This window comes from Phlebotomus papatasi, chromosome 3 (genome assembly GCF_024763615.1).
Source record: "Phlebotomus papatasi isolate M1 chromosome 3, Ppap_2.1, whole genome shotgun sequence".
Lineage (NCBI taxonomy): Eukaryota > Metazoa > Arthropoda > Insecta > Diptera > Psychodidae > Phlebotomus > Phlebotomus papatasi.
In genome coordinates, this window is record NC_077224.1 from 79,599,924 (window position 1) to 79,620,103 (window position 20,180).

General features: G+C 32.3%; 3 protein-coding genes across 8 annotated transcripts in view; 1 reads left to right on the forward strand and 2 right to left on the reverse strand.

The window, feature by feature from the left end:
* LOC129805922 (uncharacterized) overlaps positions 1 to 4,961 on the forward strand; it is an 86,587-nt gene extending 81,626 nt beyond the window's left edge. For 5 of the 6 annotated variants that reach the window (XM_055854174.1, XM_055854178.1, XM_055854173.1 and 2 more), the window contains 3 exons: positions 52 to 149; positions 213 to 267; positions 4,573 to 4,961. In XM_055854174.1, coding sequence (XP_055710149.1) covers positions 52 to 149; positions 213 to 267; positions 4,573 to 4,621 — 202 coding nt within the window. In that variant the 3' untranslated portion in view covers positions 4,622 to 4,961. Of the gene's footprint in view, positions 1 to 51; positions 150 to 212; positions 434 to 4,572 lie in introns of those variants that run through there. The other variant, XM_055854172.1, reaches the window with a different exon arrangement.
* LOC129805923 (argininosuccinate lyase) lies at positions 4,849 to 6,446 on the reverse strand. The gene is made up of 2 exons (XM_055854179.1): positions 5,706 to 6,446; positions 4,849 to 5,647 (listed from the first exon to the last, which is right to left on the reverse strand). Exons 1-2 carry the CDS (start codon positions 6,424 to 6,426, stop codon positions 4,962 to 4,964), a joined length of 1,407 nt encoding a protein of 468 aa, XP_055710154.1. The 5' UTR covers positions 6,427 to 6,446; the 3' UTR covers positions 4,849 to 4,961.
* A 2,259-nt stretch (positions 6,447 to 8,705) lies between these two features.
* LOC129805924 (CD63 antigen) lies at positions 8,706 to 15,126 on the reverse strand. The gene is made up of 4 exons (XM_055854180.1): positions 14,409 to 15,126; positions 9,960 to 10,148; positions 9,481 to 9,900; positions 8,706 to 9,103 (listed from the first exon to the last, which is right to left on the reverse strand). The coding sequence occupies exons 1-4, from the start codon at positions 14,487 to 14,489 to the stop codon at positions 8,879 to 8,881; spliced, it is 915 nt and encodes a 304-aa protein (XP_055710155.1). The 5' UTR covers positions 14,490 to 15,126; the 3' UTR covers positions 8,706 to 8,878.
* Between the last annotated feature and the right edge of the window lie 5,054 nt (positions 15,127 to 20,180).

Below are 20,180 nucleotides of genomic sequence, written 5' to 3' on the forward strand. Positions count from 1 at the left end.
CACAAATATGACTTCTTAACTGAATACATTTTAAAAGGAATCTATTTATAGTTCGGTAGTTTCTGAAACCAGGAGATCTTCCGGCTCATCTAAGGGCTCTTCTTCCAGGCGTCATCTGAAGGAAGCAGCACCCTCCAGAATAAGCAGAAGTAAGTCTTTTTCTTCTCAATTCAATCTTACAACCATTCCAATGACTATTCTTATTCTTCAAGGCACTTCTGACCAACACCAGAAAATCCGTGTCAAGTCTGGCATTGTTACCACAACGTATGTATTACAGTCGAGTATGGTTCCGCCACCGAGACACAAAAGACGTCGCAAGGTGGCTCGACGCAATTCGTCGTTACTTTTGAAAAAACGAGAAATGAAAAATACTTCCAGACATATCGGCAAGAATTGTATTTGTTCATAAGAGTGTTGGCGTAGAACAAAAGAGACTTTTATTTTGTTTTAGCAAAAATTAGATGATGACAAAAACGTTGTAGTTTTTGTTCTAGATAAATTGAAGCGAGATTCACAATCAGCAAATATTTCTAGGTAGTTTTTCAACACAATTTCACAATTATCTTTTGCATGATAAGTTCATTATTGGCTCTAATTTTGATGGACTTTTTTTTAGATTGGGAAATATCATTTGATACATTTTATCATTCATTGGACAATACCATTTTCAAAATTTTTCTCTTTTTTCTCTAACTCTGTAACTTCTAAAGGATTCTTTCAAATTAAAATTAGACGATGAGGTTATGTTGATCCTAACCTCAACTTGAAAAATTGTTCTGCATCAGTAACATCATAATACCTTATCTAGAAGCAGATATACGTTTTATTTTGGCATCTTTATTATCTTTTGCAGCTCGAAAAACAAAGCAATGTCCTGCTTTGGGCACTATTATTTTGCCAGTTTGCATACGAAGGCTGTCATAAAACAGCAATGCTAAAATGAACGATATTTTGTATTTAAAGTTTTAAACATTCTCACTGTAGAACAAACGGCTTTATTTGTGATGTATGAAAATCTTTAAATGGTCAATGAATTAATTTTTGAAAGAATCCTTTAGAAGTTACAGAGTTAGAGAAAAAAGAGAAAAATTTTGAAAATGGTATTGTCCAATGAATGATAAAATGTATCAAATGATATTTTATCATTCATTGGACAATACCATTTTCAAAATTTTTCTCTTTTTTCTCTAACTCTGTAACTTCTAAAGGATTCTTTCAAAAATTAATTCATTGACCATTTAAAGATTTTCATACATCACAAATAAAGCCGTTTGTTCTTTTATTCAATTAAGAGGTTATTGTAAAATGTAAGGTTATGTTGGCCCTAACCTAAAACAAGCTAGACTTTATTCGGAATCAAAAATTTTTAAGAATTTTTGCTGTTCTAAATAGATTTTTTTTAACTGAAAACAGCATGTCGTTGTGGTTATTTTGACAACTTTATACAAATAGTCAAATTAAAATTAGACGATGAGGTTATGTTGATCCTAACCTCAACTTGAAAAATTGTTCTGCATCAGTAACATAATAATACCTTATCTAGAAGCAGATATACGTTTTATTTTGGCATCTTTATTATCTTTTGCAGCTCGAAAAACAAAGCAGGACATTGCTTTGTTTTACGAGCTGCAAAAGATAATAAAGATGCCAAAATAAAACGTATATCTGCTTCTAGATAAGGTATTATTATGTTACTGATGCAGAACAATTTTTCAAGTTGAGGTTAGGATCAACATAACCTCATCGTCTAATTTTAATTTGACTATTTGTATAAAGTTGTCAAAATAACCACAACGACATGCTGTTTTCAGTTAAAAAAAATCTATTTAGAACAGCAAAAATTCTTAAAAATTTTTGATTCCGAATAAAGTCTAGCTTGTTTTAGGTTAGGGCCAACATAACCTTACATTTTACAATAACCTCTTAATTGAATAAAAGAACAAACGGCTTTATTTGTGATGTATGAAAATCTTTAAATGGTCAAAAAAATTAATTCATTGACCATTTAAAGATTTTCATACATCACAAATAAAGCCGTTTGTTCTTTTATTCAATTAAGAGGTTATTGTAAAATGTAAGGTTATGTTGGCCCTAACCTAAAACAAGCTAGACTTTATTCGGAATCAAAAATTTTTAAGAATTTTTGCTGTTCTAAATAGATTTTTTTTAACTGAAAACAGCATGTCGTTGTGGTTATTTTGACAACTTTATACAAATAGTCAAATTAAAATTAGACGATGAGGTTATGTTGATCCTAACCTCAACTTGAAAAATTGTTCTGCATCAGTAACATCATAATACCTTATCTAGAAGCAGATATACGTTTTATTTTGGCATCTTTATTATCTTTTGCAGCTCGAAAAACAAAGCAATGTCCTGCTTTGGGCACTATTATTTTGCCAGTTTGCATACGAAGGCTGTCATAAAACAGCAATGCTAAAATGAACGATATTTTGTATTTAAAGTTTTAAACATTCTCACTGTAGGAAATATGACAAATCGTTACTTATATTGTTCAAATGGTGTAATTCACACATTTGTCATTAAGCTATTTTACTCAAAACTTTTTAAAGAAAACTAGAACAAGGAGCCTTGATTAAATATTTGAGGTTAGGTATATAAAGTGAACTTAGAAAGTTTGCTTTGCTAAGCAAAAGTCAAACTATTAATGATTTTTAGGCTTTGAAAAAAACTATTTCCGGACGGCTGCGACTTTTTGGTCAGCAAAAACTTAAATTTGGTCAGTAAAAAATCTAATATATTCAATAAAAAATTAAATATGGTCAGTAAAAAACCTTTAAAAAATCGGTAAAAAATTAAATTTGGTCAGTAAAAAGTCAAATTTGGTCAGTAAAAAATCAAATACGGTCAGTAAAAAATCAAATACGGTCAGTAAAAAAATAAAATATGGTCAGTAAAAAATAAAGAATCTGGTCAGTAAAAAATCAAATTTTATCAGCGTATATTTTGGTCAGTAAAAAAATAAAATTAGGTCAGTAAAAAAATAAAATTTGGTCAGAATAAAATAAAATTTGATTAGTAAAAAATCAAATTCGATCGGAGGAAAGTCAAACTTGGTCGGTAAAAAGTTAAATTTGGTCAGTAAAAAAAATAAAATTTGGTCAGTAAAAAATCAAATTCGGTCGGAGAAAAGTCAAATTTGGTCCGTGAAAAGTCAAATTTGGTCAGTGAAAAATGAAAATTGATCAGTAAAAAATTAAATTTGATCTGTAAAATATAAAAAATGGTCAGTAAAAAATAAAGGACCTGGTCAGTAAAAAATGAAATTTTCTGTGCTCCGGGAAGTTATCTGTACCGCCTGTTGAGGCAAAGGGAAATTTTCTGTGCTTTGGGAAGATATCAGTAGCACCGGTTGAGGCAAAGGCAAATTTTCAGTGGTTTGGTTGGAAAGTTATCAGTAGCACCTGTTTAATTTTTGTACAAAATTTAGGAAAGACGAAATATAAAATACGAAATGGTAAAATACGAAATGTACTAAAATACGAAGTTTCTGCAATACGAAATGTGCAATACTATTTATCCGGATATGCAAAGTATTAACTTTTATTGATTTCCTTTTAGTTTTTTATTGACTAAATTATTATTCACTGATCATATTTAATTTTCCACTGATCAAATTTCACATTCTACTGATTTAAAAAAAAAAATACTGACCAAAAACATTTTGCCTTTCCGAATGATACTTATTTTGGGCCTAATTGACATAACCTAATTTTCCAAAATAACCTCTACTTTGAAAAGAAAGGTTTTTAAAGCAATATTTTTTAAAGAATTTGTTTAAAAAAACGCCTTAAATATAAAGGTGTCTACACATTGAGCACAATTTTCGTCAAAAATTGCTTTTTTGAAGGAAATTGGCTGCAATGCTGTAGGTAGAAACGTCAAAATTCTGTCAAAAATTGCTCCCAATGTGTAGAGGCCTTAAGATTACAAAATGTTTTGTCAAATTCGTGACCAATGTGATCATTTTGGAGAGTAATTTGACAAAACTTTTTCACGTAGTGGTCTCTACACATTGGGAGAATTTTCGTCAAAAATTGCTTTTTGAAGAAAATTACCTGCAGCTGTATAGACAGAAATGTCAAAATTCTGTCAAAAATGCAATTTTTGACGAAAATTGCTTCCAATGTATAGAAGCCTTAAAAAAATCTCATTTAACAAACTTTTAACAAATATGTTTAAAAAACCTTTCCTTCCTGTGTTTACAACAAAATAAGAGAATAAGGCTATAAAATCTTTTGAATAAGTTTATCAACGGGTGTTAAATTGTTAAACATCAAAGTTAGACAATTATTAAAAGAATCTTAACAAATTAATACAAACTCTTTGGTATCTCGCTCTATTGTATTATTTTCCAAATTTACAATTCTCAACTAAAAGTTATTGAATGATCGAATTTTTCATTTCTCGGTAGAAAATAACCGGTTTATTAATTCTCGTAGGACAGTATTTAGTATTAATTAATTGACGTATTCTAATCTTGAGATATATCAAATTTAAAAAAAAGTCTTATAAAATAATAACATATACCCTCTATTCCTCTTGCAGATCATCTCGAAATGGTAACTGGCTTCTGAGGGAGAGCAGGATAGAGTGAAAAGGTGCAAAAGTTGCGTATTATAAATGCATTATAAAATCGTCCAAAATTGTGATTATCCTAAATTGAATTTCTTCAGGCAAAAGAAGTGCAAGAGAGAAATGATTAATAAACTATTAGCTGCTGTTAGTAACTTTAATATGCGATTAACTGACATTTTTTGCCACTCTAATATTTTCTCATTTTATAATTTTTTTCTTCCTTTTATAATGCGAAAACCCAAATGATTTTTTTGTATATTGTTTTATTTTTCATTTATTGCCCTTTGTGTTTTATTATTATTTGCATTTTCGACATTGTGAAATTCCTAATTGATCATTAAAACACTTTTAATCGCAAATCAATGTGTTTTGGAAGTATTTTTGTTAATGAATTCATCAAGGGTGGAAATTTGGGATTCAACGGATTTCTTTGATGTTCCTCCGACTGATGAGTATTGTTCAACACTGTTTTCAAAGTCCCAGATCCTCAATATATCCTCTTCAAAAGCTGGGTTAATGATCTTTAGCTGAGAGAGAGGAACATCTCGGATGGAGATATTTTCTTTCTCTGCAAATGCAACAACTTCTCCTGAAGCATGATGTGCAACCCGGAATGGAATACCTTTCCGGACGAGGTAGTAAGCTAGATCTGTTGCCAATGTTTCATAGCTCAGAGCTTCATGGCACTTATCTTCATTGACAGTGAGACTTTCAATAACTCCTTGGGTTACCTTTAGAGCCAGGGAGAGATTATCAAAGGAAGAAAACATGGCAAGTTTGTCACTCTGCAGATCCTTGTTGTAGGTCGAAGGAAGACCCTTAAGGCTCATCATAAAACCAGCATGATTTCCAAAGATCTGTCCAGAAATCCCTCGAATCAACTCAAGACTATCGGGATTGCGTTTCTGAGGCATTAAACTGCTTCCAGTTGAGAATTCTTCAGAGATGCTGATAAAGCCAAACTCTTTGGTTGAGTAGATGATCAAATCCTCTGCTAAGCGACTTAGATGAATCCCACACATTGAAGAGACGAAGGTGTATTCAGCTGGAAATTTCCAAAATAAATCAGATGCATTTTCACTGAAACTGCATTGGGAACTTACTGATAAAATCTCGATCTCCAACTGCTGTCATGCTGTTGGGAATCACTGAAGCAAAAGAGAGAATTTTTGCAAGATCATGACGATCAACTCCCAAAGGATTTCCCGCAATAGCTCCACTTCCAAGAGGCAAACAATCTACCCTTTTGAGAAGATCCTGAAAACGCAAGTAGTCATTCTGCAGCATAAATCCATAGCTCAACAACCAATGGCTAAAACGGACTGTCTGAGCTCGCTGAAGATGTGTATATCCTGGCATTAGGACATTAATTTTATCCTTAGATTGCCGCACAATAGTTCCCAGAAGATGTAAGAACAAGCAATTCAACTCAGCAATGGCTTTCTTGAGCCAAAGTCTCATATCTGTAACCACTTGATCATTTCTACTCCGACCAGTATGCAATTTCCCACCAATATCACCAATCAATTCCGTAAGACGACGCTCATTTACGGTATGAACATCTTCATCGCTTTCCCTGAACACAATCTTCCCACACTGCCATTCCTCCAGAACCTGCTGTAACCCTTTGAGGGTCTTATCAAGTTCACTCTTGGTGTAAATTCCTTGGTCGAATAGTGCTATAGCATAAGCACGTGATCCCTCAATATCTTCGGCAAATAGACGGCGATCGATATCCAGAGAATTATTCAATTTCACCAATTCGTTATTGGTTGCTTTGCAGAATCTACCACCCCACAACTTCTTTTCCTCACAAGCCGCCATCTCTTTAAGCCAATTAAACACAACTGAAATGACTTGGATTTATTTGGCATCTTAATAAGTGTTATCAGCCGAAATATGCTAATTATCAAAAAGGTTATCAGTTGGCTGAAAAATATTTTTTTAGAAAATTCTATCCGCCTGAATCAACACAGAACCTGGATTTGAAAATCTTCCTAACAGCTAAATTTATTAACCCTTTAAGGACGAGAAGCTTTCCGCTGAGCGAAATTTAATGAAATCAAGTTTTCCTCGGTATTTTAGCCTAAATAAGAGATTTACGGTTAAAAAGAAATTTTCCCATCCCTGTCCTGGAAAACTTATGGGTCATATATGACCCAATCGTCCTTAAAGGTAAAAAAGCACAAAAATTTCCAGACGACTAGTTTACTCGTTTGCTCTGTTATTTTGACAGATAAATAACTTGAATATATTTGTAATAATAAAAAAAAAATATTTAGAGTATGAGTAAAAATTAAAACGATCAAAAATTAATTTTAAAAAATCTCATTCAATTTTTGGTCTCAAAGACTCTTGAAGACTCGTACACAAAAACCATCATTTTTATGAAAAAATGTATTATTGTTTACTTCATTTTTAATTTTTATGATATTTTTCGAAACAAATTTCGCATACTGAGAGATAAATGTCGCATACCTCACAAATACAATAATTGGTCTTATAATCCTTTTTTTCTGACAGCACCATGTGCACTTCAGTTTTCTTCGAAACATGTTTGATGCAATGTTGTTTGTCTCTGGGAATTTAAGACGTACAGTTGCACATTGCTGTGGATCTGTGAATACTTCCGGAGTTGATGCGTTTTCGATGAAGACTTCAAAGTCCACTTCATCCACGTCTTGTTCCAAATATATTATGTCGCTTTCGTTCAGGACAAGATTGTCGGCATCATCGCTATCTTCCGGGCATAATATCGTCGGTTGCCTCAGCAACTGTGCTAACTGCATTTGCTTTGTGTCACCATTCGTTGCAAGCATCGCATCGCTGCGCGGCGTTTGCAATGAATGCAGACACAAAGCAGATACAGTTAGCACAGTTGCTGAGGCAACCGACGATATGTGGATGATTTCGGGTTCATTGATCCTGAAATTTTTTTTCTATTTTTGAAGTCATTTACAAGAGTAAAAAATTATGAATTTACAACATATACACAGAAGTATCTTATAAATTATCAAAATATTACCTTCTTCAGTCAGTATTGCACTGGGAAATCTCAGCTAATTGATATATCACACAATATTACACGAATAAGTAACTATTTTGCGCACACATAAACAAAATATGAAACAGTCTAACCTCAAATCTTCGAAAATCCACTAGAGACAAATTCGGTGTTTTTTTACCTTTATGGACGATTGGGTCATATATGACCCATGAAAATTATGAAGCTTTCCTGAAAATACCAATAAACTATAATTTTTACTTTGTTAAAAAATATGATGTATAGTTATTATAGTTTCTAGTCCCAAGAGGTTTTAGAAAAATTTAGAAATATTAAAAATATTAATATTGGAGATTATTGCTGGAGATTTGCAAAAAATATCCTAGATTCCTACATCTTTTTACTTCGTGATTATGTACAAACATTAGAAAGAAATAACTTCAGGTAGTCAGGAAAAATTATTTTCTCTATGGGTCACGACGGGTGACCCAATCGTCCTTAAAGGGTTAAAAGAGGTGTTACTAATACACTTCGCAGAGTGGTTAATTTCGTAAGTTTGATAGTATGAAAGTTCGTTTCATTTCCCTTTTTTTGGATGAAACAATCGTAAGGATCATGTTATCGGTTCGTAACTAATCCAAACAGACTAATAATTTACTTCAAATAATACCTAAAACAGCCTAGAAGTATTATTGTTCAATTGTCAATAAATCATTATAAATCAGTTTGTGGTTTATTACTGGTATATCGGTCTTTAACCGGTTTTAGTTAATTTTGACTTGTCCATAATTTAAAGACCTTTCAAATGAGTATATTTACTTGCATCTATCAGATGAGAAATATGCTTTCACGACTGTTTAACACTTTAAGGACGATCGGGTCACCGGTGACCCAAAAATGAAATTTTTCCTACGGCCTTCTAAAGGTATGTTTTGCTCCAAAAAGTCAGAAAAGTGATTTTTTCCGACCCCCGTTTTTAGACCTTCCTTAAAGGTCCTTAAATGGTTAAACTCTTGAAAGCTCTCTTAAAGATGTGCCTCCGTTGCTTTCTCTTTGGTGTATTTAGACTCTTTAGACTCATATGATAAATTAAAGAATCTTTGGTAGACTAGCCTCCAATATATTTATTCCAATATTATTCACAGAATTTTGCATTACACTGATTGAATTTGTGTATGTGTAGATAACAGAATTTAACAGCAATCTCAGAACGGATGTTTGTTGTTGCAATCAACCTTCCCCTTGCAGGAATCTCCCTCAGAATTCAAGGCCTCAATTTACACTGGGACTGTTGGGCTGGTAGATAAAGTCCTGGGCATCTGGATCCTTTTTAGTTTTCTCAGAGTTATTGAGCTGGACGTAAGGCGGGTTGTAGTGGTTGATGGGTTTGTTGTAGATACCCAAGCTCTGTTGAAGTTGCCACTGTCTGAGAGCCCTCTGTGTCTTGGTTCTCCGAATGGTCTTGGCCAGCATGAATGCACAAATAACTCCAAGAATCTAGATCCAAAAAGAAATAATTAATTTCTTACACAACCTCACGTGTAGAAAACCCCATTTAACCGGAGGATTATTAATTAAATCGCGACCGAGTCACCAACGTGTATTCTAGAACTCGCGGGAGATTTATAGTTACCCATTGGAGGGCTAACCCCAGCGCAACCCCAAACGCACTCTTTGACGATCGGCGCGAGACTGACTGAATAGAATAGACATGCGCATAGCCCTCCTCAAGACGTCACACCTCAAGTGACGACTTCTATCCCAGCGAGCATATATACGAAGGTGACTATGATACTACTCTAGAGGGGACTAAATTCAAATTCAAATAAAGCCGTTGAGCGATGTTCTACACACGTATAACTCAAAAACCAAACCTGAACGAAAGCAACAGTTGTAGCTCCTGTTGCAATCAACATTGCGCTCTGTGAGATCACAAAGTTCATTTGATTGAAGCATCCATCCGTAAACCAGACACACTCTGACTCATGTTCTCCCTGGTAATGCATCTCGCAACAGGATTCTGGCAGGACAATCTCCTTGGACATTTCAGTTGTGTTCACAGGGTTTGCAGTAGCGAGAATTCCTTCCCAATCTTCACGTCCATGGACACCACAGCACTCGAGAGCAGACTGCATGAAGTCTACAGCATCCCGAACATATGGATTATCATTGTACTTGTCCAGGGACTTGAACATGGTTCGCACGAGCATATCCTCGACCTGACCCTGAAGAACAAAGGCTGAAATTGCTGCAGCAACTTCAAGAACGAAGATAATAGCCAGAAGAACGCCATACTGGAAAAAAGAATGTTGATTAGGAAAAGATTTGAGGATGTCTCTTGAAAGAATTTTACAATATTGATCATGGCGGTGCTCTCCTTAGCAGCTCCCACGCAGCCAAAGAGGGCCACAGCCAGGAGGATGAAGCCGATGGCCACCAAAAGGGTAGGTGCTGACATAAAGTGATCATCTACAAAGGTATCGAATTCACTGAAAATCGTTTTAATGGTCAATCCAACAGTGATCAAAAGCACCGAAGTGAGCTGCAAAATAAAAAAAGATAAAATTAAAAGCTTTTCTTTAATAATGTTAATAATCTTAATCTTGAGGGCTCTCAATGGGTCAAGTGGTAGAGCACTCGCTCTATGTTGCAAGTGTCCCGGGTTCGAATCCCCTTTAGGTCACCAGGAATTTTTCTGGCGTTAAAGGTGTTCGGATTGCATCCAGTGAGCTTCACTGCACTTGATTCCACGGGCATGGGACTGACAATCCCATCCTTTACAAGAAAAAATAATAATGCATGTCTAGAAATCCCCGTGTGGGAAGGCCTAGTTCCTTCATGGAATGTTGTGCCAGCATTATTATTATTATTATTATTATTAATCTTAAGATTCTAAACGTAGGCAATTAACAGAATAAAAAAAACAGTTTGCTAATAATATTTAAATTGTTTTTGAAAAAGCTTTAGCGAAATATTATTATTTTTTTTTATTTCTTTATTGAAAAGCCTATCCAAATATAAGCTGAAATTTTTCTACGATAATTATTATGAAAAATAGCATTTATATTCTTAAATTTTTGTTTTTTTTTTATAGAACGTAAAGCATCACATTTATTTTTAAATTATATATTTTCATTATTTCAATTCCAAGTTATTTCCAAAATAATTGTGAAAAAAAATCTTTAACTTTTTATTTTTACTTATTTAACGATTCAGATTTAGATTATATTTTTTTACTTGAGCGACAATGGAGTTGCTATCAAGTTTTAAGTGGGAAAGAGGGATTAACATTATTAACCCTTAAGGATGTGAAGGTCAAAAATTGAGGGTCAGAAAAAAAGTCATTTTTTCTAACTTTTTAGTGCAAAATACAGCTTTGGACGGCCCTAGGAAAAGTTTGACTTTTGGGTCACAGGTGACCCAATCGTCCTTAAAGGGTTAAACTTATGACGATAGTTTTATCAAAAAGAAATTGAATATTCGTTCTACAAACTATCAAGTCCATATTCATTATTTCTCCTCATACTAAAATAAAGATCTATAAATACTTGTTTCTGAAAACAAACAATTAACGTAAATGTGAAAATTTCTTCAAATTCTGCACTACTTGATCAATATTATTCGAATTGATCTTTTTGAAGATTATTTTAAAATTATAACTTTTTTTATAATTTAAAATAATGTTTTGAAAAAATCATAAACAAAATTACTTTATTATTCAGTCTGAAACGTATTTAAAATCTTATCAAATTTTATTCATCCTTTATCGAGATATGTTGTTTGAAGAAAAACTTTACAGTTTTTCAATTGTAGGAAATACATCTGGGGACCACTATCATTGTTTCCAAATCTTTAATCTTTTTTTAGAGAGTTTTAGGATCTGGAATGAATTTCTCAAAACCCTTATGAGCTAAAATTAGGAAACCTGTTATTAATATTTAAAAAGAGATAATATTTAGTACTAGTAGCTTTCGATAGCGAAGGATGGGGCAGTTTCACGCAACTGTGCTTTTTTACAGAACTCACTTGCTAAACAAATATGAACCATACACAAAATAACTATGTTTCGTTAGATGCTCTTAAGTATTGACTATCTGAAAATATACAGGACAATTCCTATATAATTATTTTTCTTCTTAAAAATGTTTATTTTCGAAACTAATGCATGCGTGAAACTACCCCACCTCCTCTACACTTGTAACCTCACAAAATAATCCAAATTAATTGAAATGCAGGTTAATTTTCCACGTTTACGTCCACTTGAGGGTTAATAATGTGTTTTAATAAAGATTTATTATCTCTAATAGCCATAAATTTTTCTATTGGAATATTAAAGAGAATTCTTAGAAAAATAGAACGAACGGTATAATAGGGGAGACTGGGGCACATGTAACCATTTTCGATAGATGCGAATTTGAGGTGATTTTCCAAGGACACCGTGATTTTTTGGAAAATATTTCTTAGCTCATGTTTTACCCTTGGGTATAGGCAATTCGTCGAGGGTAATGCGGATGCTGGAAAACAATTGAGTTTTCCATAAAAATAAAATCTATGTCACTGTGCATTTTTCTCTTTTTACAAAATACCTGGGGTAGAAGTAACCACTTTCTGGGGAGGAAGTAAACACCTTTTTTCCCACCCTTGAAATTAACTTTGCACACCTTTCAACTATTTTAATTACTTAAGAGATATATAAAGACTGTATATTTTTTCAAAAAATCACTACACTTTTTACAAAGAATAATTAAAATAGAAAAAAAAATAAAAGCATGCAAATCAAAGACATTTTTCAATGGATTTTCGCCATATTTTGACATCATGTGACTTTTTATTGAACACAGCGCCACCAATTTTTTTCGTAATCTATGAATTATAGATATTTCGCATGAAGGTCAATTTCCCGCTCTTTTACCTACTCATTTTGTGAAATTGAAATTGCCTGTTTACATCTACCCCAAATGCTGTTTTCTGACCAATTATTAATTCTTTTGAAATAATAAGAATCTCAATTTGTCTAGTAAATGCATAAATATAATCCTAAAAGATGTAGGAAAGAACTGGTATTGCTACATTTCGATTATTTTACACAGTTTTTAATTTCCAGGTGGAAATCCAAATGACCAAAATAATTGAAATATCAACATTTTCGGGAAAAATGATTTTTATTTTTAAAGTATTAGGATTTTATTGACCAATTCATCTGTGGACATACATCCCCATGGTATCTATGAATGCTTATGGGTTTTATCCTCTGGAGTCTTAAAATTAATGAAAAAAATTACAGTGTTTACAACTACCCCAGTTTACTACTGCCCCAGTTCCCCCTATAAACCTTTTCGATACCTAACCAAATTGTCATTTTGATCGCAAATATATCATTTTGAAAATAAACTACATAGGGTCAAAGGAACACCTCTTCGACGGGGAACCCCTATTGGCACTTTTGTCAAAATTTTGAAATTTATTTAATGTATCTAATAAAATCAAAGTAATATAACGTTTTTCCATTAATCTGCGTTTTTCGATAAGGATAAGTGTTCAAATTTCGTATACCAAATGGTACGGAGTAAGGCGTCAATAGGTCCTGACATGACTTCTTAAAGTGTCAATAGGTGTTCCTTTCACCCTATCTTTTCAAAAATAAATTAGGTTTAACCAAAAGATCGTGAATTTGTAATTTCATAATAAACCCACATAAAATTAATTTTTTTATGCCAAAGTCAAGAGGAATTTCTCTGAAAAAATTGGTGTTATGTATTCACTAATTGTTTGAATTTTTGATAAATATTTGCAATATTTGCGAAATTTGTAATAAAAAGAAAATTTTGTCATTCGCAAAATATTTGCAGTATTCTTAATTATTGTGATCCACATTAGCTAATGAAATATCCCATGATAAATTACTCTTTAAACAAATGAATTAAAATATTTATCAATCTTTTGCAACCGAGAAAGTTAGAGCAAATGGGAAAATAATGAATTAAGGATCCTAATTCAGTTTGTGATAAAAGGCAGATTAAATAAAAAGTACGACGAATATACTAAATTATATTAATTACGTTAAAATAAATTGAAAAAGATTTAAATAAAATGATGAAATGTTTTAAAATATATTTGATATTTTTTTAAAATATCTAGCATTAATTTATACAAAGGAATATATATTTTTTTACTAAATGTAGCTCTTCTAGAAATATCTTAAGTATAACACAATTTTATTTCAAGCCTTATCAGTGCCTCGAATACAGTCTGAGAAATATGGCTTTATTGTTTTTTGAGACTTGGTAAGTATTTCATGAAATAATGAAACGTTTTCGCCACTTCACCTAACTGAATCACGCAAAAATATTTCCATTTGAGAAAATATAATGTTTCTATTTGCTAAAAGATATTGACAGAGAGAATTTTCACTTTTAAAGTTTTAATAAATATATTACCACAGTAATTTATTTTTCAAAATTACTTTATTATTATCCTAATATTTCCTGAAAATAATTATTGGGTTTTTCTACATTTTTTCTGTTTCATTCGACAACAACGCGCTATATCGTATCGCTATCACGAAATTCAGATAAGAAATTATCGATGAGTTAGACTCTTTTTTTTGTTGGGGGAAAAAGAGTGGAAAAGTGGTTTTATGGTGTTGGTCAGTGAATTATTAAAAGGACTCGCTTTGTGAAAAATTGCACTTGGTATCGATTAATTTGCCTTGAGGGCTATTATTCTGAAGAACAACTCAAGGTTAAGACATTTGGACGCAATTTGTCGTCACGCATGATGGAAAAGCCCTTCTTGTACTTACGACAAACATAAAATTGATGACAAACAGCATGTATTTGATGCAACGCATCCCAACGTTGAGATTATTTGAATTTGCAGTCATTTTATCTGCTTTTCCAATTCCTCCACCAAAAGAAAAAAGTTTTTTTTTCGTCGTGCAACACAATAAATCCAACTGATATTAACACTTTGTCTTCACACTAACTGAATAGGTGCACCCACAGTTGAGCACGAAAAGGTATCGAGGTGGCAAAAGCTCACTCTTATCATTATCTTATCTCGGCGAATAGCTAGTCCTCTCGCACTTCCTCAGGCAGCCCAAATGGTGCGACTGAAGTATATCAGAAGCCCAACACAAACTCAATCCACAAGTCCACGTCGCGAGCAAACATCCAGTATGCGCAAGTGTTAGCACTTCAATTGACTAGCGAGGTGAAACACAGTGTAATAACGCTGGCTCGAATCACACCTTTCCTATCAGAAAACTATGTATTTTCCCATTGTTGCCCTGATAAAAAGAAAATTGATGTTTGAGCTTTTACGCACGACAATACCTCATCCATCGGCCACGAAATTAATTTCATTGTTCGCACTAAAGCAAACTAATATTAACGAAATTCGCACTCTCAAAAAAAAAATTAAACATTTTGCAACTGAAGATTCTTTGGAAAATACCTGAATTTTTGAAGAGTCATGTTGGAATCGTGCGGAAACTCCACTAATTCAATTTTCATTAACACTAGGCGGAAAAAACTCTGCAAATTTATGAAATATAGATCAGATATTACAAATACTGATTTTCATCATTCCGCAGAAGATAAAACTTAATGGATTTCATGGATATAGCAAAATAAAACTGATTTGTTTGAGGGGTAGACAAATGAACATCGCAGACTGCTCGAATTTCTAACTTTTATGTAATATGTTTAATATGTTCGTCAAATTAATTTCTAGTTATTAATCTGCATATATCATAGAATTGTTACATTGAAAATTTTTTTTTAAAAATTGAAAAGAATTCAAATAACACCATGATCATTTTTAGAACATGCCTGTACTAAATTAATTCTGGACAGAAATTTTAAATAAATCCCGATAATAAAAAGAGAATTAAAATATTGTATATGGGCCAATCCATCTCAAGACGACCATAGGGGTACCCTTCATGGTCTTAGATGTTTCTGAATTTTACATATGTTAAAGTACACGATAAAATAATATACCCCTATTTTTTTTTCGTCTGAAAAAAATTCCTGGCCGGAGATACATGGCGTCAAAGATGGCGCCTCGCGCTTCATTCCTCAATTGCGATTTTTAGCAAATATTTTAAAATGCTCTATTTCGGGAACGGGTTGAGATTTCTTCTTACTCTTTTTTTTTATTTGAAAGATAATTTTATACTCTTTAAAACGATATACTTGATTTTGCATTATCTGCTTAAGTTTTTTTGTAACGGTATTTTAAAAAAATTTTGAAAAAAATTAAAAATTAATTTTTCTCAAAAACCCCATTCTCAAAAATTTTGATTTTTTTACTGTTGATCAGTAACATTGAGTATTACATTCCCTGAAAAGGCGAGCTTCCACTTTTGCACTTACTTTTTTTTTAAAATATTTGAAAAATTACCATATTTTCAAAATTAAAAATAACCAGTTAAACTCAAAATTTTGAGTTCAACTTTTCAGGGAATATAGTACTCCACAATACTTATAAACAGCCAAAAAATCAAAATTTTTCGAAATCAAGTTTTTGAAAAAAATTTTCTTTTTGAGTTTTAAATAAAAATGTCTTTTATTGACAAAAAAAGGCCTTTAAATCATATTAAACACATGTACTAATTATGTTTTTTTGTTTTCTTTTAGTTTTTCAAAAAAAAAATTTGGAAATTTTTTTGGATTATTTTTGAAAAAATTAAAAAAAAAATTTTTTTTGAAATTCCGTTTAAAAAAAATATACATATTGACACATGTGTCAAATGTATCTTAAAGTTTGATTTTTGTCAATAAAAGACATTTTTATTTAAAACTCAAAAAAAAATTTTTTTTCAAAAACTTGATTTCGAAAAATTTTGATTTTTTGGCTGTTTATAAGTATTGTGGAGTACTATATTCCCTGAAAAGTTGAACTCAAAATTTTGAGTTTAGCTGGTTATTTTTTATTTTGAAAATATGGTAATTTTTCAAATATTTTTAAAAAAAAGTAAGTGCAAAAGTGGAAACTCGCCTTTTCAGGGAATATAGTACCCAATGTTACTGATCAACAGTAAAAAAATCAAATTTTTTTAGAATGGGGTTTTTGAGAAAAATTAATTTTTAAATTTTTTTAAAATTTTTTTAAAAGACCGTTACAAAAAAACTTAAGCAGATAATGCAAAATCAAGTATATCGTTTTAAAGAGTATAAAATTATCTTTCAAATAAAAAAAAGAGTAAGAAGAAATCTCAACCCGTTCCCGAAATAGAGCATTTTAAAATATTTGCTAAAAATCGCAATTGAGGAATGAAGCGCGAGGCGCCATCTTTGACGCCATGTAGGGGAAGTGCTTATAATTTTGGACAGTCTGCATATAAGCATCGATATCCTAAGTTTGAAGTGCCATATTTTCAATACTAATTGACTTTTCTTGTTACTCTCTTTTCAGAAGGATTGTTTAGAAACTTGGCAAGCTATTTATCATCTCATTTTTACTAAAATTAGTTTTAATACGTTTAAAAATGAATTGATATGTAGAGGTGAATTTGACTCTTATTTTGGACAACTTGGTTATTAATTTTTACAACTTGTCTGTAAATTTGGACAGATAATCCGCCTCAACAGGATGCCCATAGTTCTTCATTTTATGAACCAATCTTACCAAGTCCTCTTCCTGGTCATGTAAGGGAAACGTGGAATGTCACAAGACGCCCAGAAACTTTCCATATCATTCATTAAAGTGAGTTGACTTCGGTACTCCAAGTACGTGCGGATTCGCTCATTCCCTGCCCTTTCCGGGAGCCTTTCAAGGCATTTCTCACTGCATCTCTTTCGTAGAGATGATGCTCCTTCATTTCTCCAGGCATTTGTCCAACCTAGTCATCACAAAAGCTAAAACTTCACGAAATTTCGTGAGAAAAACACCTGTCCAAAATAAGAATCATCACCTCACTGGTGAATGTCTTAAAAAATTTCCCATTTTTCACACGAAAAATATAATTCACAAGGCAAATCTCACTTCAGGTCAAATGTACAAATCATCAGTAACGTGAATCAACACAATACTCAATAAATATTCAATAATATCACTCAAAAACAGCGAACAAACTTTGTTAGTACTTCACCAAAACTAAATAAGACTGAAGTAAGCCACGAAGTTCTGTCATATTTCTCGTAAGCAATTGCTCACATTGAATTTTCAACAAAGCAATTTCAACTCAAATCATATTCAAATTTTAACGTATTTAGTGTTAAAATCTTCCAAAAAGAACAAATATTTAGATAGAATTCATTATTCATCAAATATTGGAATAAAAATCCATCATTTTAATCAATTTATTTTTAGTGTCCAATGTTATCCTCAAAGTGTCCAAAATAAGAAACTGGACAAAATTAGAAGCATTTCCCCTATCTCCGGCCAGGATTTTTTTTCAGACGAAAAAAAAATAGGGGTATATTATTTTATCGTGTACTTTAACATATGTAAAATTCAAAAACATCTAAGACCATGACCTCTCGATTTGCGATTTTTTCGGTCGTTTTGAGATGGATTGGCCCATATTATTGTATTGATAAATTGATAAATAAATTAGCAAATTTGGTAAGTGTTTGGTAAATAAAAAAGATGGCAAAGCGTCCCAGCTTTGCGGGATGCTTGAACTCAAGTAATAAAGCTACCCGTGAATTTTCTTATTCCTGTTTATTAACGATTAAAGTCATTTAAAAATCGGAAAACAATTACGAACTAGAAAATTGGCTAAGAAACAATGCATGGTCTGTGCATTTTATAATGTTCTTGCCGTTAGTAACATGCTAGTGACATGTCATTAGTAAAATGGAATGAAGAAATTTTCGGTCTGATGGGATGTAGTGGATAGGGTGGAATCACCACTTCTCGCCAGTGCCCCACTTCTTACCACTTATATTGAAATCGCTATTTTTCGCGATTTATGAAATAAATGAGCCGCAAAGTTATTTGCATTTTTATTGCTGCTACGTATATAGTCGAAAAATAATTATTATTCGTTTTATAATTACGATTTTGAGTAATTTTTAGAGCAATTTTTTAAGCAAGTGCATCGAATCCAATATTTCTTACCAAATATACTAAGTGTCATCAAATTTTCATCGAGCAAAATGTACATTTTTGGATAAATAATTTGTCTATTGAATATTTAATTACACTTGTGGAATACATAAAATTTGTATTTTAAAATGAGGCATGGAGAGAAGTGGTTATATTCTGGAATTGATTTTACCACCTGTCGCCATCTCTTATTAGTTGATTGTTGCATTGTTTAATTTATTTATGCAATAGTCCAATAGTTCGATTTCTCAAATAAAAGCGAAGAAAAATTATTTAAAGTGGTTAATAATAGGATGATCTTGGGGAAAAAGAAATACTAAATGTTCTTTGCATAATATTGCCCAAAATAATCGAGTCTGAACTTTTTCAAATGGGTGGCGACAAGTGGTTACAGAACTGGCGAAAAGTGGTAAAAAATGGCGACGAAGTGGTTATTTTTGCATTGTTAATAAAAACCATTTTTTTAAGTAGTCCAGGGTTAAATTGGAGGACTATTGTTTTCACGAATCTACAACCAATACATCTAAGTAACTTTGTGTCAAATTTGAGTTATCTTGTAATAAGGGTTCAAAAGTTATAATAAAATTAATTCCCCTTTTTCCTAAGCATGGCGATAAGTGGTTACTCCACCCTAGTGGACGGAAAGGCTGACACAGAAGCCTTTTGGATAGTGAGCATCTCAGTGCAAAATTGTAAAAAAGTCCAAGTGAAGTGTAGCACTAAATTTTCCCACCTGTACGTGATTTCTCCTCCATTCATCCTCGAAACGTCGTGAAGAATTAAAGAGTGAAAATCAAAAGAGGTCTATTTTTCCGTTCACTATCTGTAACATGGAAAATTTGAGGTAATTAATTAATTACGATTACTTGGCCTATTCATTGCCGATGAAGACTGAATAGCTGGGTTCGAAATTTCAATACCTTTCCAAAAAATCAAATTTAACCGAATCGGTTAAAAAATAAGCCCTCTAAAGTTTGATCATTTTTGATAAAAAATGAGCCCTCCAACCTTTGATCTTGAATAATTCAAAATGACGAACTTTCCGGTCATAGGTATGTTTGGACGAAATGTTCGCTTAGGATACCTCCGAAACATATCCGAATATCATTGAAAAATCTTGAGCCATCTTTAAGAAAAACCAAAAATATAGTTTTCAGGGAGTTGGAGGGGGCTGTGTGAAAATGGACAAACTTCTAAAGATAATGTTTTTTACAGCTTCATAAAGTTGTTTAGCGGAAATTTAAGCATTAAGGTATTTCTTGTGGCCTTCTGTACTTATGGCCTCGTCACAAAACACTTTACAATGTCACAGAATAATTTCGAAAAACTTCAAAATACAGAATATTTTATGTATATTTCAATAGCACATTACATTTTTTTTTGGTTTTCGGAAAGATTTTCTGACAAAAATTGAGACGAGGCCATAAGTAAAGACAGGCCACAAGTAATGCCGCTACCCTACGCGAAATCTAATCCACTTTACTTTCCTTTTTTATACTTCACGATCCACAATCCC

What these genes read in the sequence shown, in the direction of transcription:
- LOC129805923 (XM_055854179.1), bottom strand. Translation starts at nt 6,426, where the DNA reads ATGGCGGCTTGTGAGGAAAAGAAGTTGTGGGGTGGTAGATTCTGCAAA. An exon ending in TGGAGATCGAGATTTTATCA is followed by an intron (nt 5,648 to 5,705) that starts GTAAGTTCCCAA and finishes GGAAATTTCCAG; the next exon opens with CTGAATACACCTTCGTCTCT.
- LOC129805924 (XM_055854180.1), bottom strand. Translation starts at nt 14,489, where the DNA reads ATGACTGCAAATTCAAATAATCTCAACGTTGGGATGCGTTGCATCAAA. An exon ending in GCACCGCCATGATCAATATT is followed by an intron (nt 9,901 to 9,959) that starts GTAAAATTCTTT and finishes TCTTTTTTCCAG; the next exon opens with TATGGCGTTCTTCTGGCTAT. An exon ending in CAACTGTTGCTTTCGTTCAG is followed by an intron (nt 9,104 to 9,480) that starts GTTTGGTTTTTG and finishes TTTTGGATCTAG; the next exon opens with ATTCTTGGAGTTATTTGTGC.